General features: G+C 43.0%; 2 protein-coding genes and 1 long non-coding RNA gene across 4 annotated transcripts; 2 read left to right on the top strand and 1 right to left on the bottom strand.

Moving 5' to 3' along the window:
* Positions 1-931: 931 nt before the first annotated feature.
* Positions 932-3,035, bottom strand: LOC309360432. The gene is made up of 2 exons (XR_014164143.1): positions 2,913-3,035; positions 932-1,835 (listed from the first exon to the last, which is right to left on the bottom strand). It is a non-coding gene; the product is annotated as an uncharacterized lncRNA (long non-coding RNA).
* Positions 3,036-3,110: 75 nt separating this feature from the next.
* Positions 3,111-7,898, top strand: LOC309359922 (E3 ubiquitin-protein ligase Topors-like). Its single transcript, XM_081894335.1, has 2 exons — positions 3,111-3,261; positions 6,051-7,898. The coding sequence occupies exon 2, from the start codon at positions 6,054-6,056 to the stop codon at positions 7,782-7,784; it is 1,731 nt and encodes a 576-aa protein (XP_081750461.1). The 5' UTR covers positions 3,111-3,261; positions 6,051-6,053; the 3' UTR covers positions 7,785-7,898.
* A 3,196-nt stretch (positions 7,899-11,094) lies between these two features.
* LOC309360521 (uncharacterized protein) lies at positions 11,095-13,847 on the top strand. 2 transcript variants are annotated; one of them, XM_081895075.1, is made up of 2 exons: positions 11,095-11,192; positions 11,444-13,847. In XM_081895075.1, exon 2 carries the CDS (start codon positions 11,447-11,449, stop codon positions 13,610-13,612), a length of 2,166 nt encoding a protein of 721 aa, XP_081751201.1. In that variant the 5' UTR covers positions 11,095-11,192; positions 11,444-11,446; the 3' UTR covers positions 13,613-13,847. The 2 variants fall into 2 exon arrangements, with proteins under 2 accessions (XP_081751201.1, XP_081751202.1); XM_081895076.1 differs by lacking the exon at positions 11,095-11,192 and adding an exon at positions 11,203-11,223.
* The last annotated feature ends 11,923 nt before the right edge of the window (positions 13,848-25,770 follow it).

The raw sequence follows: 25,770 nt of genomic DNA, 5'->3' as shown, positions 1-25,770 counted from the left end.
CATTGCTCGGTCCCTGCTCCTGCCAACCTAGCAGTTTGAAAGCACGTCAAAATGAAAGTAGATAAATAGGTACCGCTCCGGCAGGAAAGCTTTTCCGTGCGCTGTTCTGGTTCACCAGAAGCAGCTTAGTCATGCTGGCCACATGACCCAGAACCTGTATACCAGCTCCCTCGGCCAGTAAAGCGAGATGAGCGCCGCAACCCCAGAGTCGGTCACGACTGGACCTAATGGTCAGGGGTACCTTTACCTTAACCTTATTCCAGGTCAGCCATCTTTATTTCCATTGCACACCTACTGTCTTGTAAAGGCATCTGTTGACTGCCGCATGTCTGCTACTTCCAAATGTTATTTGCCACACGGTGGGCATCCTATTGCTAACCATGTTGCTATCAAGAGCTGCTCATTATTTGCTATATGACATGCTGCGACTGTGGGCTTGGGAGAGTACATCTTTCTTTGGACTCTGTCCTGTCATGTGATGCCCAGAAATCTTTCTGACACGACACATGTGGAAAACACTGAGGCTTCTGTCTGAGCAATGTCTATGCTGCCTTGGCCATGTACACAGAAGAGAAGATGGCAGGATCTCCAAGGATATGCTCTACAGGAAACTGGCTTCAGGCCCTAGGCCTGTTGGCAGACCAACTCTGTCTACAAACATGGCATGAAAGCTGACAACATTAACCTCGCTGTATGGAATCCCTTGCCAGATGATCGCAGTGCCTGGAGACAGACAGGTTGTGTATCCATAGCAGTGACCAGAGGAGGATTGACTGCTAGGAGGACCTGTAGCAGCAAAATCGGACACCTTCATCTGCCCCACGTGCAATACAACACACCTTCCATTGTCTCCCAACAACAGCAGCAATTGCTGTTGTCCCATTGCCAACAGCAACAGCAATATGTCAAGTACTATATATTCTACATCAGATACTTTCAAATATTGCATCTTTATTGTCAAATACCATCAAATATTGATTGGTGGCCTTTCGGTCACCTTGGGGGAAAGTAGGGCAGCTGAGATTACCCCTTCACTTGCCGTGTACTTTGATGGTTCCTCCATCAATGGCAGCTTGTGAACCTTTAATGGTTTCAAATGTTCACTCTGCATGTGGCAGGAAATAGCCTTCGCTCAAATTCCCATGATTTGTTTCACCTCAGAGTCTGAATATACCCTATTCCAAAGTTTGCTTTGAATTGTCATTTCATCATGTAGGCAAAAGTCTCTACCAGTTTGAAAGTCAGCGATAATAGAAACTGCCAGGCTCCACTGGCGCCAACATATTGCTTTTCATTTCAGTGCTTCTGCTCACATCCCATGTTGTGAAAGTCAGCTTCAGGTTTCTGTGTCAGGCTTTTGCATGATGTGAGGTGCCAAATCATTTATTGCTAAGCTTTTAAATTGAGATTCTTGTGGGTTTTCCCTTCCCCACCTCCACCTATGCTGACAAGTAGAGATGGACAAAATATTTCCATGCTGCATGTGTTGGCTGGTTTCATCCCAGTTTCTAGGAGGGCTCACATGTTACCTTTAACAAGTGTGCAATCTCTGTACATATGTACACAAATAGTTGAGCTATACACCAATGCAGTTCATCACACATAATGCGCTTAAGATAATGTTTGAATCCAGATGTTCTTCGTCTATGTTGACTGTTCCAACAGACAGGTGTCTAGGGAGCTGTCTTCCAGATGCCTTCTCTGCTGTTACAGTACACGTAATATGTTCTCCCTGGCTTCAGGAATGGCTTTGGGGTTATGAAACTCTTCTGAGAGCTGCAGGCTCAGGAGTCCCATTCAGGAATCAATATTTTTTCTTTAGAAGTTGGGAAAACCTAAAGTGGGTGGAACAATGAAGACAAGCTTGGCTTTGTACGTTTCTTTGTATGAATTCTGCAAGCTGAATTTTCCTTAAGACATGTGAAACTTCACAACTTCTTAGAATTGTGTGTTGGTCTTTAGTCCATTAATAAAACAAGTAAATAAACTCTGGTTTCCTGGTGTCCTGTATGGAGTCATTGCTAAAAGAATTCATTAATCTGAATGACTAAAGTTATCAAATACCAACTCTTTTGGTATTATAAACATAATTGATTGAACTAAGGAAGAAATTAAGCCCTGGCTTTGGAATCTTATTCTTTTAATAATGAAATGGCATAAAAATGTCTAAATTTAAGCAACCAGGCAGATATGAGTTTCATTAGGACTGTGGCAGGTACATTGCCTCTCAAATGCCTCTCTTGTGATTCCATTATTAATTTGATCAAGTAGAAATAAATTTTTCTAACAAGGTTCAGAGGTTAGAAATATCAAGTCTATACAGAGGGAAGTCATATTAGGCTGTTCCATGGAATGACTGCCTGAAAAAAGGTGTCCTATTTTTATCTACCAGTTTTCTCTGAAAGTATAAAGATTACAAGGTGATTTATGACACCAAAGATACCAATTAAACCACAATTACCACCAACCATTTCTTAGATAGTACTTGTATATTCTTTGTACACACCAGTAACGTTGCTAGATCCAATTCTAGAGCAAGCTTTTTGATACACTATTGACACACCTGAAGGATATGTTCTGAGTACGGACACCAATTAGGTCTGCACCCCCAACAAGTTACACTTTCTGTGAAAAGAAACACTGTATCTATTATATGGGTAGTTGAGATACATACTGCAGTGGTACCTCGGGTTAAGAACTTAATTCATTTCGGAGGTTCGTTCTTAACCTGAAACCGTTCTTAACCTGAGGTACCACTTTAGTTAATGGGGCCTTCCGCTGCCACTGCACCGCCGCTGTGTGATTTCTGTTCTCATCCTGAAGCCAAGTTCTTAATCCGAGAACTTTTTCTGGGTTAGCGGAGTCTGTAACCTGAAGCATCTGTAACCTGAAGCGTTTGTAACCTGAGGTACCACTGTATCTGAAGATATGAATCTCATCCTATGAAGCATATTTCCTCCAATTCATCTTTAAGCTGTTTGTTGTTACAGTATAACTAGAATAGCTGCTTGATGTCATCTTTTCATAGGTAAGGCCCAACAGCAGAGGCAGCATTATGAGCTGGGCCTTTTTGAGTCTATGATTATGACATCATTAAAATTCCCTGCCAGAATGTTGCTTATCCCAAGCTGTTCAAGAGACATGGCTCCTTAAGGGAGAGGCAGAGACATGAGGAGAAAAGGAGGCTGGAGACGACCTCAGAGTGGAGTGAAAAAGAGATACTAGGCAAGAAGGAAACAAAAATTTAGCACATATCTCTAGGTAAGACTTTTGCAGACTCGTTGGTTGGGCTTAGCTGTTTTTCTTTGTGAATCTGGTGATCCTAAGAACTGCTATAATAAAGTAGTTAAAGATGTGAGATTGGAAGAAAGGTCTTGTATGAGTATTGCCTCAGCCCTAAATATCTGAAGTCACCTTGGCCAAGTCTATGTCTTCTAGTTCATTCCCACATTTGCAGCACATCCAAGCACAGTCTCGCTTAAAAAGGAATGCCATCATTCAAAGGAGATGTCATTAGACACCAGGCCATGCTCACTGAGCAATGGTCATATCTGGTGAGCCATTCCTAACTGTGCATAAGCCCTCCTCATCACCAAGACTTCCTGGACCCAGGGGCATATGAAGGGTATGTGTGGAGGGGGCGGGCCACCCTGGGTACCACTATGGGGGGGTGGCAAGATGGCCCACTACCTCCCTCCAGCTGTAGAGTGGCTGAGAATGCGCACACAGTCAGTATGGGCGCCGCTCGCTTGGCATCCATACGGGCTGCCACTCATGCACGCCATCCATATGGGCATCTGTATGGGCTGCCTCTTGCACAGCGACCGTACAGGGTGCCACGTGTATGCAGTCCGTATGAGCTGCCATTCGCGTGCTGTCTGTACGGGCTGCTGCTTGCACGCGCCATGCATCCATACAGGCTGCCTCTCACACAGCGACTATACGGGCTGCCATGTATGCACAGTCCGTACGGGATGCTGCACGTGTGCAGTCCATACAGGATTCCATGCATGTGCAGTCCATACAGATGTCGTGCATGTGCTGCCGGGTGGTTCGTCCCGCCCCGAAGCGTCCCACCCCAGGTGCCAGAGAGGGTTCCTCCGCCACTGACTGGACCTCCAGCAGCAGCTTTGAATCAAGGAGTATTCCCAAGCTACAGATCTGTTCCTTTTAACAGGATATACCTCTAGTTCCCAAGCATGACAACTGCCTATTCACATCACCTCCTTTTGGTTGACAGAGCATATAGGATACTCCCTTGAAAGTTCAGATCTGTGAATGTAAAGACTGCATGAAATCAAAAGTGAAATTGAAATCTATTGGTAATATCATTGCAACTGGTGCACGGTGAGCTTTGTGTAAATTGACTGGTGTCACAAGACCACTGCAAATGGCCAATTATATTCAGTATCAGTGGCATGATAAAAACTGCACTGCGCAGCTGGTAATTGTTACCTGTCTCCATTTTGAGTACTTTCCAGTGGCAGCCATTCTCTGGTATGGATCATATGATTGGGGGTCTTATGTTATGCTTTGAGAAGAGAGGCAAAGGTTCTATGAGTCAATTAAATAAATAACAAATAATTGTTTTTTATAGCAAGTTTAACAAGAAGGAAGGGGGGAATGAAATCCGAGGAAAACACACATCAGCTCACATTAATAAGACAACGGCCGCTAATGCATCCGTCTCAGTTTAAACCTATGTCAATATATGCCATCCAAATGTTCTGATAGATATCCAGATGAAATCGATAATTTTTAAGAAATATGTTAAAATGTAGTAATAGTAGGATAGAAGAGCTGGAAATAATGCCAATATATTTTGCATCTGGCAACCAATGCACCATATTCAAATCATACATGGGTAGACAAGTCTAAAAAGCCCGGGACACATATTTTCACAGCCCTCTAGCAACTAGGAGGCTTAGTTTGGTCAATATTGAGTATAAATGTCCAGAGTTAACACTAAATACATTACTTCTAGTAAATGAGCCACCATAGCTGCTAGAGGGCCGTGAAAAATTGTGTTCTGGACTTTTTAGAATCATCTACTCATGTACTATATGAAACCAAAGGGTCTCCTTTCAGCTCTCCTATCCCACTGTAAAGGTGAGTGGTAAGACCAGGGGTCAGCAACCTTTTCCAGCTATGGGCCAGTCCACCGTCCCTCAGACCATGTGGTGGGCTGGACTATATTTTTTGGGGGGGGGGGAGAAATGAAGGATTCCTATGCCCCACAAATAACCCAGAGATGCATTTTAAATAAAAGGACACATTCTACTCATGTAAAAACACTCTGATTCCTGGACTGTCCACAGGCCAGATTAAGAAGGTGATTGGGCCACATCCAGCCCCTGGGCCTTAGGTTGCCTACCCCTGGGTAAGACCCTCAGACCATTGCATAATAAATGGTGCATGTTTTTCTTCCCATGCTTGAAGCATAAATTTCTTGGCAGCTATAAGGACTTGCAAAATCCAGTTTTGTTGCCCTGCCACTAGTCCCCATACCATGTAGGTATAATTTTAAAGTAAACAAATATAAAGGATTTTTACACTTCAAAATTAATGCAGATAATAACTGAGTCATTCCTTATGGTGGGCGAGGTAGAGTGGCCTTCTAAATGTTGCTAGACTCCAATTCCCAACTCAACCCCAACCAGCATAGCCAATGCTCAGGGATGATGGGAGTTGTAGGCCAATATCACATGAAGGTCTTCCCCCATCCCTACCTTAAGATATACCTTTAGCAGAGCAAATAGCTACTTGTGCTATGACATCAGAAGTCAATATATGAGACCAAATTGCCTGACAGAGTTGCATTTTATTTTAGTTTGAAGAAGCATCATAAATGTGCAAGAGATAACACCCTTGCAATTCAGATCAGTTTTATTGTTGAATCCATCAAGGTTATCACACACAAGAAACCAAACCAAAATAGCACATTTCTTCATAATTAGGTCCTGTGTCAATTTTTGATTAAGGGACAGTTTTCTCTATGACTTTCTCTTTTTTTGATTGCCTGAGCTTGTCTTTTTCTCCTTATTTATTAGATTATGGCATCATCCAGTGAAGAGCCTACTTCTGACAACAGCTTTTCATCTGTGAATGGCTCAGGGAATGAGAACAGTGCCCAAGGAACAGATGGACCTTCTGACTCAAGGTGTCCTATCTGCCTGGAAAGAATAAGGAACGTGGCCTTCTTAAATCCCTGCTTCCATAGATTCTGTTTTGTTTGCATCTTGGAGTGGTCAGAAAGGAAAGCAGAATGCCCACTCTGTAAACAACATTTCCACTCTTTCTTTCACACCATAAATTCCGACACTGATTTTGAAGAGTACATTATCCCCTTTGAAAATGCATCCTATGGCCTGTGTGGGGAGAGGCCAGATCACCGACCTGAGTCGCTGCCAGACAATGGGATCTTGTATGAAGGATACTCCGAAGGTAGGATGAGAACACTTGATGAGCTGATGAGACAGCTTGGAATAAGGAGGTCATCCCATCCAGGAGGCATCTCCCTTGGGCAAATCCGAGAGCAGGTTACAATTAAGTTCAGGCGGGGCCTTTATCGGTCTGGAGCACGTGTCAGGAACGTCCAGAGTGGAGGTTTTTATAGGGATATATCAGCTGATTTTTTCCACAGGAACCCTGTCCGTCTTAACAGGTTGGTTCCCTGGTTGAAGCGTGAACTGAGAGTCCTCTGTGGTACACATGCATCCTTGATCAACAACATACAGCATATCATATTGAACAACATAACTATCTTTGATCTGGACAGCCAAGCTTTTGCTGACATTGTGCAGCCTCATTTACTCCACTACACCAATCATTTCTTGCATGAATTCATCAATTTTGCTCGCTCCCCTTTCAACATTAAGGCCTATGACTGGAGAGCCACTTACGACATTCCCTTTCCTATCCATGATGATGGGTTCCAGTCCAATTCATCATTTACTACATCATCTTCAGAAGAGGAGGAGGAGGAGGAAACTGAAGACTCTGATGAGAATGAAGGGGAAGATAGAGAATCAGTGACAAGTAATGAGGAAGGAACTTGGGATGACGAAATACAAGGAGCAACCAGTTCCAGTTCCAGCCAGACTCTGGATGAGTTTTTCCTTCCTTTTGGGTCCTCAGATGGAGCACTTGTAAGAAGTCAGGACAACATGCACGTATTTTTCCAAGCTGATGCACATTTAGGGTCACACAATAGGCACTGCCCATTACATGAACGTGTCCTCAACGAGATAGAAGAGAGTATGCCATTGCTAAGCAAAGCCATCCCCAATTGTATGGAGAGTGCACATCAAACAATAGATGATATTGATGAAGAAGAAGAGCCAGTAAACAAGCAGAATGCCTTAAACAGTCATAGCTTTGGTGGCAGCACTCATAGTCCAAGTACAGCTATCTCTAATGTTGGCCAGACTGCTAGCAGTAATCGAGTGTTTGATGCTTTGCAGGTTCCATCTCAAGAGCAAGAGGCGTCTGATAGCACGGATCAGACACCATTGCAACAAAAGGACATGGTAAGCACCAAGCTGATCCATCACAAAGGAGAGGAGATCATTGTTATTGAGGTGCTTCAACCCAAAGCAGAAGACATTTTGGTTATTGAGCACATAGAGTTGAAAACAAGAGAAACTAATGACACTGGTCAGATGGCATGGCAAGATGAAGAAAAGGGTAGCTCTACAGAACTGCACTCCTCTGCAGAAGACACACCAAGTGGTTCTGATACCAAGAGGAAGGGTGGATTTTTTTCATTTATCAGAAGACCTTGATTTACACATCAGGAAAATCAGTCCAATAACCCACAAGGGAACTTAAGTTGTTCTCTTAATGGGGTTATACATGTTATGCTCAAACCAATAAATTCATATATATGAAAAAAAAAATGAGTTGAATGAATGATAAAAGAAATCTGGTGTTGAATCGGAAGCAAAACACTGATAACCAAAATACTTACCGGTATCTAAACAATTACAGGAGACAATGTATAGGGAGCAAAAAAGAATGATGAATAGAAATTTGACAGAATCTTAATTAATTAGTTATTTGTTTTATTTATTAGAGAGTGGAGCTACTATCATGTTTAAACCACACAAGCAAACTAGTTGTTTCCTAGTTCTGCTGGATCTCTCAGCGGCATTTGATACAATCGACCATAACATCCTTCTGGACCGTCTAGGGGGGCTGGGAGCTGGGGGCACTGTTATACAGTGGTTTCGCTCCTTCCTCCTGGGCCGTGTTCAGAAAGTGGTGGTGGGGGATGAGTGTTCAGACCCCTGGGCCCTCACTTGTGGGGTGCCTCAGGGTTCCGTCCTCTCCCCCATGCTTTTTAACATCTATATGAAGCCACTGGGAGAGATCATCAGGGGGTTTGGACTGGGTGTCCATCAGTATGCAGATGATACCCAGCTCTACCTCTCTTTCAATCAGAACCAGTGAAGGCGGTGAAGGTCCTGTGTGAGTGCCTGGAGGCGGTTGGAGGATGGATGGCGGCTAATGGATTGAGGTTGAATCCTGACAAGACAGAAGTACTGTTTTTGGGGGACAGGGGGCGGGCTGGTGTGGGGGACTCCCTGGTCCTGAATGGGGTAACTGTGCCCCTGATGGACCAGGTGCGCAGCCTGGGAGTCATTTTGGACTCACAGCTGTCCATGGAGGCGCAGGTCAATTCTGTATCCAGGGCAGCTGTCTACCAACTCCACCTGGTACACAGGCTGAGACCCTACCTGCCCGCGGACTGTCTCGCCAGAGTGGTGCATGCTCTAGTTATCTCCCGCTTGGACTACTGCAATGCGCTCTACGTGGGGCTACCTTTGAAGGTGACTCGGAAACTACAACTAATCCAGAATGCGGCAGCTAGACTGGTGACTGGGGGCAGCCGCCGAGACCACATAACACCGGTCTTGAAAGACCTACATTGGCTCCCAGTACGTTTCCGAGCACAATTCAAAGTGCTGGTGTTGACCTTTAAAGCCCTAAACGGCCTCGGCCCAGTATACCTGAAGGAGCGTCTCCACCCCCATTGTTCTGCCCGGACGCTGAGGTCCAGCGCCGAGGGCCTTCTGGCGGTTCCCTCATTACGAGAAGCAAAGCTACAGGGAACCAGGCAGAGGGCCTTCTCGGTAGTGGCACCCGCCTTGTGGAACGCCCTCCAATCAGATGTCAAAGTGATAAATAACTACCTTACATTCAGAAGACATCTTAAGGCAGCCCTGTTCAGGGAAGTTTTTAATCTGTGATATTTTAGTGTATTCCTGGTTTTTATGGAAGCCGCCCAGAGTGGCTGGGGAAACCCAGCCAGATGGGCGGGGTACAAATAATAAATTATTATTATTATTATTATTATTATTATTTTGAGGGACAGCAGAGGACAGCTATTTTGGGGTGAATTATGAACCCTGAATAAACAATTTCTATTAAATTACTGTATAAATGTTTTCTAATAGTAATAATAATAATAATAATAATAATAATAATAATAATAATAATAATAATAACAATAATTTATTTCTACCCCACCCATCTGGCTGGCCCTCCCCAGCCACTCTGGGCGGCTTCCAACAGAAGGTTATACATACATTAAAACACCAGTCATTAAAAATTTCCCTAAACAGGGCTGCCTTCAGATGTCTTCTAACTGTCATATAGTTGTTTATTTCTTTGGCATCTAATGGGAGGGCGTTCCACAGGGTGGGCACCACTACCAAGAAGGCCCTCTGCCTGGTTCCCTGTAACTTTGCTTCTCTCATTGAGGGAATCAAGACTATTACTCTCCCTCTGTTTTGTGTGGGTTCATCAGAAAATTCACTGGACAGGAACAATCTACCCTGCACAACCTCATAAGGTGTAGACAACATGATGTCCTTCAGATGCCGTTCCCATCAGCCCCAGCCAGCATGGCCAATGGTCAAGAATGATGGGAGTTATAGTCTAGCACCTTAATTTAGTAAAACCTGGCATGGACCAATGTTTTAATGCTGGCTTAGGCTCCTTTTTGCCTTTGTGGCTCTTTTAAAGGTTGGCCTAAATGTCTTCCTCCCTTCCCTTAGCTTCCCCCTTGAAAAGTTTCACTTACCCCACCCCCAGATGGTCCAAAAGGAGGACTCATGCTTAACTTTAGAGTGCTGAGAGAGGCCAATGACTTTTCAAGTTATTCCTGAAATCTGTGCTTTAAGCAATTTTTTTTGCAGCTGAGACACTTGGACCTACACTGTAACCCAAATCCAGAAATATCATTTTAGGGTGACATATGATCTGCACGCCACAAGCATTGTTGTTAGTTAAAGTTACAAGGTCTGTCCCCAAATAACCATGGCAGCTTTGAAATTTAGTCAGATGATTGTATTTCTTAAACCTACTTATTATGAGGGAAATTAGGTGGATCACGAATATCCATCATAGCTGAAGCAGGAATACTCTGTTGAAGGCACATTTGGAAAAAAATGATCTTGTCTCTGAGAGCCAGTATGCTAAGTAGTAACCACTTTCACCAAATGCAAACAGGGTGTCGTGTTTAATTAAACCAACTGACAAGATTTGGAGTTTTCGGCCCTAGGAGTAACAGATTGGCACCTTCTAAAACAAGCCAGATGAGAGTTGCTGAAGAATGGCTCATTTCCCAAGTTATTTGATAGAGCTTGAAGGCCAAGGTCAGATGGAAGGAGCCCACAATTGTCATGACCTTTTCCTGCACCAGCATCCCCTCTCCTGAGGTCTGAAGCAACATAGCACAGGCAAGAACTGAAATACAGAACAGGCACTTCAAGCATGAAGACTTCCAGTAGTGGATGGCATGGTGGAGTGGCTGCGTTCACCTGACCTCCTGAGTTACCGGTGCTTACTGGCAAGCTGCATGAAGGTTAGTGCAGTGCAAATGCAATGGCAGGAGTGTCAGGTTGACTGTGGCCCAAACATGCTAGCAATAAGTTAAACAGGGGTCCTAATAGGTAAGGCTGCAATTCTGTTCATAGTTCAGATGTTTAAAGCCCACCGCCTTCAATGGGTTCATAAGCACCATCTTATGCAAGGATTGAAAAAAAGATCCTTTGTCTGCCTGAATAGTGAGCTCACAGCTAGAACGTTCAGTGTGTTCTGTTTACTCAAATTGAACCTTGTCTCCATGGGAAAGAGAACAATGAGCTGAAACCAAGTACCTTTGTAGAAATAATAACTTGGAAGAGGTGAGCAGAAGTGAATTGGGGGCAATGGAAGGTGGGGGATATAGGGAAGAAGTGCATTTTTTGACTTGCTTAGTGCAAAGCAGCATTCTCCAAGCCGATGCCCTCCATTTCCCCCCCTCATTTATGTTTGATCCAGCCCAATTTATTCTTTAGTCTAGGTTCCAATAGCATTGGGGAACGATCAGATTTCTACGGTAGGGGGAGTATGTGTTCTGTTGCCTAAGTTAAGTCTTCTGTGTGCTTTCTTTCAGATCATGAGACCCCCGAATAAGGAATGTAAGCCAAGAACTGGCCTTAGACCCTCAAGTGGGGGTTCTTTAGGTAGGAGAATGCCAACAGATACAGCTAAAAACTCAAAATGTGCCATGTGCTTGGAAAGAATCCGAGACCCAACTTACTTGAACCCTTGCAATCACAGGTTCTGCTTTGACTGTATCCAGAAGTGGTCAAGGAAGAAAGTAATATGCCCACTGTGCAAGGAGCATTTCTATTCTTTTTTCCACACTGTAAACACCAGAGGTGCATTGTGTGAATATGTTCTGCCTTTGAAGGGAGCCTCCCTTTCTGGTTGTGGGGAAGGTCACACATCAGCTTCCACCCAAAGACCTGCATCACCCCCTGACAATGGCATATTGGATGAGGAAGTTAAAGGAACACAGTCTCAGAGAGAGAAGGATCTTTACCAGCTCATGAAACAGTTCACAGTCACAAAGAAAGACGCTAATATAGAAGTCATCAGCCTTGGGAAATTTAAAACCCAAGCTGTAATTCATTTCAGGAAAGCTCTATACCATGCTGGCATCCAGGTCCAAACCACTAAAAATCCAGAGTTCAACCGAACTCCTTCAGCAGAATTATTCAGAAGAAACCCAAGATGCTTTGACAGATTGATTCCATGGCTGAAACGAGAATTAAAAGTCTTGTGTGGCAATCAGAGGCCACTGATTCATACATTACTGAACTTTATCCTCAACAACATGACTCAGCATGATCTGCAAAGCAAGGACTTTGAGGACCTGCTACGGCCTCACTTGCGTCAATTCACAGCCCACTTCCTGCATGAGTTCATCAGTTTTGTGCAGTCCCCCTTCAACTTGAAGAAGTACGACTGGAATTCCTCATATGCCTGTCCTGCTTTCACGCAGGAAGATTCTAACTCTTCCGTCTCTTCCGCATCTTCAGATGTTGAGCATGATAATGAAGAGGCACCCAAAACTGATGGTGACGTAGAGGACAGGAACACAGGATGCTTGCACTCTACTTCACAGAAAGATCTAACTGATGCGTTTGCTGGAACAGACGGAATATCCCACGCGAATGATGAAGGAAACGATTTGGAGGACTTGTCCAACAGTGATACCGAAAAAGGGAGACGGACACCAGACAGCTTTATGAAGATCAAGATTGGTAAAAAAACACAAACAGTTGGATCATTATCTCACCCCCAGTCTCATCAATGCAGAGAGGAAGATGAGGGTTTGGGGGAACTGCGTCCTGTCCATGCCCAAAGCTCAAAGCACACTGAAGTCTCTAAGAATTCTCCAAATGTCTTAGGATCTGGAGATTACAATGCATTTAGCTTTAATGATGATGATGTTGTTAGCCTGGTGGCTGTGCACAACTCTGCAAAGGAAGAAGCAACCAAATGGAAAGATCTGGATTTCCCCATAGGTCACTCGAAAAGCTCATCTTCAGAGAGGCACGCAACATTGTCTCCAGGCCGAAAGGGTGTCTTTAAAAAGTGCACTTTGAGGGATATGGAATACAATTTTGAAGAAGGCTATTCTTCCCCCAAGGAAAAACATGGAGGAAGGGGAAGAGCAAGGCATCCACATGAAGGAAAGCACCATTCAAACTATTCCAGGGACAAGAGACTTAGAAGAGAGCCAAGAAAGTCCAAATCAAGAGATATGAGCTTACTATTAAGGAGCAGCCTGCCATTAAGAAGCGAGGGCTTTGTGGCTAGAGACATAAGCAAGTCCAAGTCTCAGAGTTCAACTCACTTTAGAAAACAAAGGAGCAAAGACTATGATTATTTGAGAAACAGGGTCCCCAGTGAGCCAGGCTGGAGATACCTTTACTATAGACAAGACTGCGAGAGATACAGGTACGATGACCCATTGTATTGCAAGGGTGTGCCAGCCAGAGTATACAGTCAAACCTTCCTGCCTAGCTCCAGAGAGAGATCATATTTTCCTCCAGAACACAGAATCTCTCAAGAAAGTTTCACTAAAGGCTGGTATGATTGTTCAGAGAGATGCAGGAGCGCAGGAAGACCCAGAGGCAGGTTTGCTGTAGTAGGGCAGGAGAGAGGGCCCTACGATAAACTTGGCGGGAAAAGGAGGCACAAATTGCATCACGTGGAGTCTTCCCATTCAAGGGGAGGGCCAAAGTATTTCCCGAAGGATCTGAATAGCTAAAGGCATCTTTGCAGATCTCAGGGCAACACCAATAGCCCAAAAGAAAACTATGAAGGGAAGGCTGCAGAAGTAACAGCTGAACATTAACAAGGGCAAATACATAAAATAGTGGGAGGCAACAGCCTCATTAAAAGAGAGGCAGAAAAGAGAAGCCTAAACGGAAAACAATGTGTTGTTATTCTCCAAGTGTGAATCTTGCCTTATTGGAACAAAATAAATGTCTCATATATATATACTCAGGTGTGCATGTAGTTCAATGCCCATCACAAACCTTCTCAGGGTTTGGGGGCAGATAATTTTTTTTAAATAAACCACACATAAAACAAAAATATCAAATTAAATTGCAATGAACATATGCTTGCTTAAAACTGTCAATGGTACTCCATTTGGAAAGAGGCTCAAGTTTTAATTGACCTCTTGGAAAAGGGTCTTCCTCATATCATGTGTGACTTGGAATCACAGGAGGGGAACTTAGGGTCATGCACCTTTCCATCCCTTCTACGTTCCACACTTTGGGCTGAGTGGTCTTCTGAGGGTCACATGTCACTGGTGGGTGGAACCAGAGGAAAAGTGGGTGGAGCAATGAATTCAGAATTTTGCTTGTGTACAGTAGGCTGTATTGTACACCCCTCTCTATCTTCCAGGCCTCCAGCCAAGCAAGAGGCATTATCAAATTCAAGGAAACATTCCATCCAGACAAAAGCATTTGTGTGGCAAAGCAGGGTCAGTGAGAGGCGTAGCCTGGGGTGAATTCTGAGGGCCTGATTGAGAGGTGTGGAGGGCCATATTTGGCTCTTGGACCTGTTGTTCCTATCTTTAAGCGTTCGGTTTTCAGGAGCAGCCAACCAGATCATTGGGGAAGCTTGCAAAGAATGGATGGTTTTTGTCCCCCAAACCTGATAGTCACAAGTGTGTTTTCTCCTGTAGATATAAAAGTTCCACTTTGCTACCATGGTTCACATCCACCAAAGCTAAGTGGAACTTCCATATGAAGAGAACAAATACAGAGGCACACGCTGGGTGTAAGGAGCCAGAGAAGCAGCTGTGTTACTACTTATCACTCAGCAAGGTTATTCCATCATTTTCCCATCCAGCAAAAGTGGCATGGGTTGTATTGCTGGGGTGAGTTTATCATGTGGCTGAAAGTCAAATGTTCCCATATCTTCCTGTTGTGATAGCTTTCACTTAAAGTTGTATTTTGGGGAAACTGCCAAAGGTCCCACTTTCAATTTCTAGCATTTGTAGGTAGAGATGGGGGTGGGGAGATTCAGTCTAAAATCCTGGAAAGACCCTGTCAATCAATGCGGACAGGACTGCACCAGATTGATCAAGCAGAAGGCAGCTTCCTATGTTCCTTTGTCATGCAGGTACCATGATGTTTCCTAGTCAACTGTTTCCACCCTAAAGTGGAGTTTGTTCCATTCGCCTGACTTAGGCTGATTTCAAGCAGAATGTTTATGAGAACAGAACTTTGTGTATTTTGATAACTAGATCTCATGATGCATATAATTCGAATTAGCGATTGGCAGTTTCTTTGCGAGCATTATCATTAAACCCATCAATTTTTAATCAAGAAATGTTCACTTTATTCCCTGTGTAATTCTGAGATAACAGTAAGGAGAGCAGGATTCAGCATAGTTCCTCTGCTAACTAATGTGCTTTTCTTAATCATCTGTAATTAACTTTTAACAGCTACTACTTTAATTTTAAATTAAAGGCTTATTTGTAGCAGTCCATTTGACATGTAAATATTTTCTCACTTCAATGGCCCTCCATCTCAATGAACTTTACATTAAACTCCCTGTTGCTAAAGTATTCCAACCTAGGTGACAAAGCTAGAAACTCCTCCTTCTAGAGTCCTCTTCAGACATTCAAGGCTCAAGAGATGAAAGGGAGAGTAGAGGTAAGTCTACTTCCATCACCAGTTTCATCACCTTTTGTTTGGAACCCTGGGAAGATTAAGGTTCTAAATTGTGCTGAGAACATCCAGGGGAAGAGATGGCCCCTTGCTACAGGTCAAGGACACTATCTCCTAGAGCAGTGTTTCTCAACCCGTGGGTCCCCAGATGTTGTTGGACTACAACTCCCATCATTCCTAGCCAGCATGGCCAGTGGTCAGGGATGATGGGAGTTGTAGTCCAACAACATCTGGAGACCCACAGGTTGAGAACCGCTGTCCTAGAGGCTGAGTCCTTTTTTGGGGGCCCCAATATTTTTGGGAGGGAGCCCGTCCCCCCAATGTTCAAAAGGGACAGAGGAGTTCAAGAATGGAGCTGGGACCAGTGCGGCTTCAGTGGCCAGCTCCTTCTCCTCCTCCTCCTGCCACAGAGAGGAAGGAGTGGGGAAGCAGTTCCTCTCTGGTGGTGGCAGCAGCAGGAGGAGCTGGTGGCCACTGAAACCAGGCTGTTGATGTGTTTGGCTCCTCCCCCTGGCTCTCCAATGTCCTGACATCATGTACGCAATGTCGGGACGCCATGCTCACAATGTCACGCATGTGATGTCAGTCCTCCCATTCTTCCTCAGAAGTTGGTCCTCTGCTGCAGATGTTCAGACTTCTATCTCAAGGGTGATGGCATGGACAGGGACTGAGGGAGTGGAACTAATGTGCTCATCTCCCTTATGCATTTCTAATAACTTGAAGATTGAATGCCCAGACTGGACTTCATTGATTCTCTGCACATGGGGGGGGGGATGACAACACCTCACCATAATGTGATACCTACAACTTTCCTGCCAATGTGTCATATAAATTAACTACCACACTTGTAGTAAATGATCCCATTTGTCCTCAACCACTAGATTCTGATTTCCAGGGGTATCCTATGTGATTTTGTTGATGGATATCATTTCAGTATAGGGACACAGGTGGTGCTGTGGGTTAAACCACAGAGCCTAGGACTTGCTGATCAGAAGGTTGGTGGTTCGAATCCCTGCGACGGGGTGAGCTCCCGTTGTTTGGTCTCTGCTCCTGCCAACCTAGCAGTTAGAAAGCATGTCAAAGTGCAAGTAGATAAATAGGTACCGCTCCGGCGGGAAGGTAAATGGCATTTCCGTGTGCTGCTCTGGTTCACCAGAAGTGGCTTAGTCATGCTGGCCACATGACCCGGAAGCCGTACGCCGGCTCCCTTGGCCAATAAAGCGAGATGAGCACCACAACCCCAGAGTCGGTCACAACTGGACCTAATGGTCAGGGGTCCCTTTACCTTTTATCATTCCAGTAGAAGTGGTTATCCAGTTGCTGTGAAGGCACAATGGAGGTGGACCACTGTTGCTTTGGGTCAAGGTAGTGAGGAGGTAGTTGCAGTGCAAACACGTGGGCAGGAGCACTGGAATGGCTCTACTAGTTTGCTTGCATTGCACTGACCTCCCTGCCCCACTCCATATCCAAAAGCAGCATACTATTTTTTTAATAAAAAATTAAGCATTAATATAGTACATAAAAAATCAAAATCAAGTAAAATGTAATGGGATCAAAAAACACCAATCTAAGACCCCCGCTAAGAATCTTATTCATTTATTAATGGATTTGCTAGCTTGCATGCAGTCAACAAAAATAAAAATATTTCAGCAAAATGAACACGTATTATTTTAATGAATAATTAGCCTCAAATAAAACCTTCACCATCTGTTCCACTTGCGGATTAGGACAGCTAAGAGAAATATATTTCAGAAGTAGATTGGCTAATTAGGTAAAGTGACTGGGAAACAGGGGATTTACTTGCTATTTTCAGAGGTGCCAAAGGATTAACAGTCGGTTTAGCGGGAGGATTGGCTTCCCTTAAATGAATTTGATGCTACTTTTGCATTATTTATGGAAAATAAATACAAACTTGGCTCTCTTTCTTAAAAAAGAAAGGTCTTAACATGATTCCTCCCGCCCCATAAATAAACAAACAAATAAACAACCCTCTTTGAGATATAACAGTTCTGTGGCTGGCAGCATGTCTGTTTTCAGTGCCAGGCTCAATACTTTGCAACCAATGCTATTTTTTTCTGGGAAAAGAGGTGCCAGAACTCCCCTGTTCTCTTATAATGGCAATGGTGCCCACCTGAGAGGTGCTGTACCTGAGTTCCAGTGAGTTCCAGCTGAAATAAAGCCCTGATAGCATCCATGTTGTCTTGGGCTGCTGGGATGGGATTTATACTTATTGCAGGAAGGTCAGTGGTGGAGCTGGTGTATAAGAGGACATTGGTAGCAGGGTATGCACACATACTCATGTCTCTCCACTTTACACCCTTTTACACCATTTCCTCTGAACACAAGAACAGAGCTTATCTTGTTGCGGTAAATTAATTGCAAAATGCAACTTTGCTGTGTGTGAGGCTGAGTGGTTTTCTCTCTTCTACTAATGCTGCTAACGAAAACATAAAATAAAGCTGTCTGATTTCAGCTCAGCTCTGCAGCTTCTTTTTTTTTCTTTTTAAGAAAAAAAAAGATTTAATTGAAATGTTCTTCTTAAATGTACAACTGTTTCACCTCAAAACTTAAATACATTTCAGAGCTTCCCAGAGCACTGAATACACCAACGGGCACACAAACAGAACTCATTTGTACGACCATTCACATCAACATCTGAATGATAATAGAGGTTGATGAAAACATTTTGATGTAGAAAAGTAAAGCAAATGGAGTGATAAAGAGAATTAAATGCAGCCAAATTAAGCGGCATCAAATCCATGCCATTAAAACTGAATAGAGGCTGGCTAAATTGTAGTGAATGGTACATATCAAAGGAGAGGAGTATGAGTCCCCCACACTTTAATTAAAAATAAAAGAGTTCCAGAGTTAAACTGAATTTTAATTCTGTTCATTAGTATTGGCTGCCTAGTGACTCACTTTCAAGTATTCCAGGAAAACTTGGAGGAATTCCTCTGGCTAAGCTTAAGGAAGAGCTTGACACAAACTAGGCACCTTATTGAGTCATAGGAATGGATCAATCAGTTTTGATTTCTTTCAGTCATGAAGGAACACATCCCACACCCAGAGGGTACTATACCCAGTTCCTCATAGCATAATATATGTTGATAAGGCATATGGTCCACTAGACTTCCATAAGTCATCAGGGCCACCAAAATGTGATTGTTCAATGGCTCTTTAAAGTCCAGGTTTCATAAGGAGGTTGTTGGGTGTGTTCTTTATATATACACCATGGAAGCTTCAGTCAAGTGGTTAAGCTTACCATGTGAAACAGTTGCTCAGCAGACTTCACTTTTACTTGGCACACACAAACATACACTCTATATACAATTATAAGTTGGCAGCCCTCTCTGATCCCAGAGAGGGTTCTCTGCTTTCAGGTTCTTGCTCTTTCAATGTCGACAGTAAGTCCTGAGTTCAGCTGCTTTCAAAGTCTTTGCAGTTCCTTGCAAAGTGCTCCATTTTCTTCTAATCAGTCCTCTCTGCTCAGATCTCCCACATTTTATCAGCACTGAATGCTGTAATTTTAAGCTCCTTATCTACAAAGGGGCTGCATGTGAATTCTGCCCAGCCACAGAGATAAGATAGTTACCAGATTCAGACAGTTGCATTGTGGGGAATGAGTCAGCACTACCCACTCATGTGAAATCAACCCATTAAACACTTTCCTTAACAGAGGTAAGGTCTCTCTTTGACATTCTTTGGAGAGACCTACTGGTGACCCATTTGAAGCTGAAATTACCTACTTGCAAAAAAATTGTAATCCAGTATCTGTTAAGGGATGACATACCCCAAACTACTGAGATTGTTTCAGGATATTTAGCCAAGATTTTTAAAGTCAAATTTAAAACTACTTAATTTTACTTAATGGTGGATACTGAGTCTTTTATAAGTTTTATGTGTTTAATTTGTCTGAATTACCAAAGTTTTATGTCTCTCTCTCTCATTATTATTATTTTATTGTCTGAATTATGCCAGTAAAGGCTGAATGAATGAACAGAAGCAAAATGAGGATATAAACCTGTGTTTGGATTGTATCATTTCTAATCAGAAAACTAGCATGTGAGGGAGAAGGCTAGAATAGAAGTGTTTTTCATCCTTTGCTCCCCAGATGTTGTTGGACTACAACCTTCATCATCCATAGCCAGCATGGCCAATGGTCAAAGATGATGGGAGCTGAGGCCCAACAATGCCTGGGGACTTGAGGCTGAAGAACACTGGAAAGAAACCTTTTCCCCCTGAAATCTGGTTTTATACTAGTGAGACTTTTCTTTATGGAGGAGCAGCAATTCATGAGAGATCAAGAACTCCCTTCTTTTCCCCTGCGACTACAGCCTTCCACAGGGAGGTAACAGAGAAGGTTGATAGGAGTGTCTTGCAGCAAGGGGCTGGGCAAAGTGGTTGTTGTGTTGTTGCTTTTTTAGTTCTGTATTTAATAATGAGATTAATTAATTAATTAATTGATGCATTGAAAGATGTTCCAATTTACCATGAAAATAACTTTTGCTTGCAGCTAACTCATAGGTAGCACTGGAGGGGATTGAGGAAAGAGGCAACTCTCGACAATGAGTGGATGCATGGAGAGGCGATCAAGCCTTCAAAGATTATTCGGCAGGGAAGGCTTTCCAAAGCCTTCTGTTTACCTGCAAGCAATTTCTGTACATATAATTTGTGTCTGTTTTGTTTCTCCAAACTGAAGGTGCCAGTTTATCTCTATAAGACAGCTGTGTGGGAAATAAAGCAGCAACAACTGTTCCACCAAAATAAATTCCCCCACATTGTATCATGGGAGGACCTAAGCCTGGCTGGAACAACTTGTGACCTACCGAGATGGATCCGGACCATCAGCCATCTCCCGTAGACTGCCAGATGCCTGACAGCCATTTGTTTCCAGGCGCCAACAACAGTGAGGTGTTTATTGGGCTACTTGTGGATCACCATGCATTAGGGTTGCCACACAAGCAGTGTACAGGAGGAAATGACCAGGAAAATCTGGATGTACGGCAACCCATGTCAGAATGCGGATTTCCTAAAAAATATGGGCCATAGATTATTTAATAGCCATAGGCCTGGGAAAAGAGGAATGCTTTTGTCTGGTGTCTAAAGACATGTAATGAAGCTTTCTGGGGAGAACATTCCACAATGGGGAGCCACCACAGAAAAGGTCTCTTGTTGCCACCCTCTGAACCTCTCTGGGAGCGGAGAGATAGAGAAGGGTCTCAGATGACAAGTGCAAAGTCTCCCTTCTCAGGAATTGATAGTGATCCTGGTAATATGAAGCCAGTTAAGCAGACCTGCCCAACCAACAGCTACTGTCTTGAGCACAAATATTGTATAGAAATAAACCAATTTGATTATGGCTATCCTAGACTGCTTTTCTTCTTCCTGCTGGGGAAATGTCTTTCTTAGATTAAAAATTATTAATTTTACCCTAAATCATAATTTTCTTTCTCTAGGCAAATCCTTCTGGATTTTTCTTCTGTGTTTCACTGTCTTATGTTTTCTCTTTGCTCTTTTCTTGGTTTTGATCTAATCTCATTAACCACTCCTTTGGTTTCTTTTAATGGCTTGCTTTCCCGAGCCCCATTCTGCTATCGGTGTCTCTCAACGTTCTGCTTTCAAATATATTTTCTTCCCTTCAGTTTCATTATTTCTTCATTTGTATCGATTTTAGGCGAGGTATATTGAGTTGCATTGTTGTATCTTTAAATTCCACCTCTTTCTTCTTCTGTCCTTCAAAATGTGTAAGTACTACCTGATGGCTATTTCATCATGGTTGTCTCACCATAAACCAAAGATCAATATGCAGAAAACTGAACAGATTCATTTTTCTTCCTAAACCTTCTCTGTCTTCTTCTGTCTGACTATAGTGCTTCTCTCTGCCATATTCTCTGCAGCAAGTCTGCAGTTCTGCAATTATTTTTGACAACACTTTCTTTTGCTCCTCATTTCTGCTCTTGTTAAAAACGCATCAACTTTTCCTTCCTCATAATTCCAATAGCCATTCCTTTTGAAGCATTGATTCTGCTAAGGCTGCAAACATAATGTGTGTGCATGGGGAGCAGACAGGTATGATTCTACCAAAATATCCAATGCCCTTGCTGGGCTTGAGCTGGCAAAGCAGGAGGTTGGAAAAATGCAGTTCATTCTTCTATTTGTTTCCTGCATTTATTTATTTTTTAAAAACGTTCCACTCCCATTAGAAATATTTGAATTTCTGGGCATGCTGGTAGACTGGGGAGGCTTTGGAGCTTTCAGGGTTATAACCAATGAAGTTGTCTCATTAGTGCAAGGACTTTAACCTTTGCAATGGGACTTCCTTCCCATCTCTCCCCTGAGTCCCCCCTCACCCTCCCAAACCTGTTTTGGGATTTCCTCCGTAACTACGGAGCAGATTTTTAGAGGTACAGAGGAAGGGAGAGGAAGCATTGTTCTGCAGGGAGAAGTCCTTATGCTAGCAGAATTTCATTGGCTACAACTCTCAGTTCCAAGCCACTTCCCAGAACACCCCCAGAATATCCCCTTTGTGGCCTACAAATGTTGGAGCTTGGATGTTGGTTGGGTCAGAACTTCAGAGAAACTAGTAGAGTTTGGATTTCATATCCTGCCTTTCACTCCCCTTAAGGAGTCTCAAAGCAGCTAACAATCTCCTTTCCCTTCCTCCCCCACAACAAACACTCTGTGAGGTGAGTGAGGCTGAGAGACTTCAGAGAAGTGTGACTAGCCCAAGGCCACCCAGCAGCTGCATGTGGAGGAGCGGGGACATGAACCCAGTTCACAAGATTACGAGACTACCGCTCTTAACCACTACACCACACTGGTGGCAGAGTGGGATGGTCCAAGATGGTCCAAGATTGGATCTCTCTCTTTGACCCTGGAGTTCTCTCTCCTAAATTGGAGATGAAGATCTGATCTGAATTGTTAGTTAATTAATTAATTAATTAATTAATTGAATTTGCATACCACCCTTTATTCATAGATCTCAGGGTGGTTCACAACAACTGAATGCTGGAGAGACAATACAAAACAAAAATACAGTGGTACCTCGGGTTACATACACTTCAGGTTGCATGCCATTCAGTTTAACCTAGTGCTCAAATTACAGGTGGGGACAGAGAGTGTCTGGCCCCAGCCCCTAATAATAATAATAATAATAATAATAATAATAATAATAATAATAATAATTTATTATTTATACTCCGCCCATATGGCTGGGTTTCCCCAGCCACTCTGGGTGGCTTCCAACAAAACACTAAAATACAATAACCTATTAAACCTTAAAAGCTTCCCTAAACAGGGCTGCCTTCAAATGTCTTCTAAAAGTTTGGTAGTTATTTTTCTCTTTGACATCTGGTGGGAGGGCATTCCACAGGGTGGGTGCCACTACTGAGAAGGCCCTCTGCCTGGTTCCCTGTAACTTGGCTTCTCGCAATGAGGGAACCGCCAGAAGGCCCTCAGCACTGGACCTCAGTGTCCGGGCAGAATGATAGAGATGGAGATGCTCCTTCAGGTATACTGGACCGAGGCCGTTTAGGGCTTCTTTATGTTTCATGATGCCCCCCAGCTACTGAAGATGGGCTTGAGTTGGCTAAAATGTAGGAGGGGGAAGTATGGCAGATGGGGGTGGTAGCAGCAACATCCCCTTCGGCAGATGTCCTCTGGCATATAGCTCCCAGGATGGCTTCCTGGGGAATCTAAGTCTGTATTCAGGGCAGGGTTTGGACACAAGCAGTCATCCCCAAATGCCACCTCATTTTCAGGTAGAGAACTGGGTGCGGCTGCTTTCAGGATTCAGCCAAGCTGATCCCACCCAAATCAGGAGACTATCAAAAGAAAAATGGTCGAGACCCAGCCCTAATTCAGTCTCTTAGAACTGGTTGCTTGAGTATTCTTTCATTTAGTGTTCTCATTTATTCTCTTAAGCCTTTAATATCAGTCTCTATGGGATTCTCCTGTTCACTTCGTTTTCTTTTCCTTATGGGTTTTCCTTATGTCTTTCCCCTTTATATATTGATTTGTATCGACCGTCTTCCTTATCAAATTCCATCTAGCTTTTCCTTCTCTTTTTTCTTTTTGCAAAGGGCCCAAACCTGCAATCCCAACCCCACTTATCTGGGAGCAAGCCCTATTGAATTCAGTATGGCTTACTTCTGAACAGACACAATTAGGGTTGTGCTGTTCATTCTTATGACTTTGTATCTCTGTTTTCTTCTTCTCTGTGTCTCTACTCTTGAAATCTGAAGGTTCTTTTTCATCCTCACCTCTCACATGCTGCTATTTGGATCACTTCTTTTTATCTCTGTTCTGTATGCCCAGAACATCCTTTCAGCATTGATCCAACTGGTCTCTTCCTTTATTTAAGAAGTTACTGGGGAAACTCATATTTTAACTCTTGCTTTTCTTTCATGATTGTCATGATTAATGTTTGACAGCTACAATCTCCCTTCCCTCTAAATTCCCTTTCCTTGTATGTTGTGTTTTATTAGATTGCATGTCTGTTGGCAGAGCCATGTCTCTTTAATTTTTGTATGGTGCTAATATACATTGCATTGCAGAAGGATTTCATTGATGATGGTTGACAATGCTCCATTTGTCCTACATGCAAGGGGTGGGAGGGAGGGGGAAAGACCTCAAATGAAGAGGAGAAATAAGAGAAATGGCTCTGTTGTTTACTGATGCAAAACTCTTTATTGTAGTTCAATGTGTTTCAAGGAAAACACTCATTTGAGAGCAGTGGAATGAGCCATGGCATTTAAACCACAGTAGAATCTGAGTTCTGTGGAATCTAGCAGTTGACAGCAACCCTAGGGCCTGCAGTTCTCCGGGGATGCTTAGCAGAGCCAAAGAGTTTCATCCAGGCTTAATTCACTAGGTTGACCAAGGCAGTTTCAGTCCCAAACCCAAACCAAATTGATCAAATGTTATAACTGATTTTAATACTGTATTCTTACTGCTGTATGTAGCTGGCTCTAGGACGTTATGGTTAAGGACGGGTAAGGCATCTAATTAAATAATGATACTAACAAAGTTTTTATTCATTTGTTGCAGTGTTGCATTTCTATCTTAATAGCAGTGCTGAATTTCACAGGTGCAAAAGAGCGGTCTGTTTTCCCCTCTTAAAGTACATTTTAAAGACTGGGTTTAACCCTTTGGCGAGTCACTGTATTTCCAAGAATATGGTCACATCCACACCACAGATTTAAAACACACACATACCATTTTAAGAGTCATTGTTTTCCCCAAAGAATCCTGGGAACTGTAGTTTGTTAAATATGTTAAGAGTTGTTCAAAGGCCCTTAACTAAATTACAGTTCCCAGGATTCTCTGGGTGAAGCCATTGCTCTTTGGGTATTTTAAAAGCATGGTGTGGATGTGACCATATTCTAGCTGTCTTGAGCAAATTGGATAATGGCAGGTTTGCTTGTCTGGATAGCAAGTAGTGCGTGAGAGAATATAAAAGTATGTGGGCACCTACAGTCTAAATTCACTCCAAAATATGGATGTGTAGAATCCTCAGAGAAATTTAAACAGGGGAATTGACAAAGGGGATTGGAATTCATTGGGCTTCCTTTGAAATTCCTTTGACATTTTGCCTGTGCAGAAACTACTGTGCTCCCTTCATATTTAACTTTAGGTGAAATCCAGTGACAACCTAAGGATGCAGAACCCCTCTGAGAAATTTTGCTCATTTTATTGAAACTCGCTGAGTTTTCCCCAAGGGGCAACCTCCAAATTTGCCTTGAAGTTAGCTTAAGGTAGAAGTTTCCTTAAAGTAGAACTACTTTGTGAGGAAGGACATGCTATGCTAAATAAATAAACAGAACAGTGACAACTCTGCTCAGAATCTTCGTTACAAGTTTTTTGGCAATTATGAAAGTAAGATCCACAGTCAGCAAATATTCATTTAGTTTATGCATGCCGTCCAAGAACATAAAGAACTAATTGTCAGGTCGAATAGAACCTGGCCTTCCTCCTGGATTTTTCAAAAACTAGTGACCTCTGTATGCATTATTTGCCTACGCCTTTCATGAAGAACTAATTCCTGATGCTATCTTTCAGATGTATATGGAAGACACTTCTGTCTCATTAAGAGTCACTGTAAACTGGATTCTCACTCCTTTTTTTTAAAAAAGGGCCTAAAATTTCATGAAATGCTGATTCACTTTGAACTACGGATTCACAATGCTATAAAATATTTATACTCTCCCTCTTGTTGGCATTAAATTTTTCAGTAAGGTTA

The sequence above is a fragment of the Podarcis melisellensis genome, assembly GCF_964234715.1.
Source record: "Podarcis melisellensis genome assembly, chromosome: 17".
NCBI classification, from domain to species: Eukaryota; Metazoa; Chordata; class Lepidosauria; order Squamata; family Lacertidae; genus Podarcis; species Podarcis melisellensis.
The sequence above is the reverse complement of the archived record's forward strand: the minus strand, read 5'-3'. Positions and strand labels throughout refer to the sequence as shown.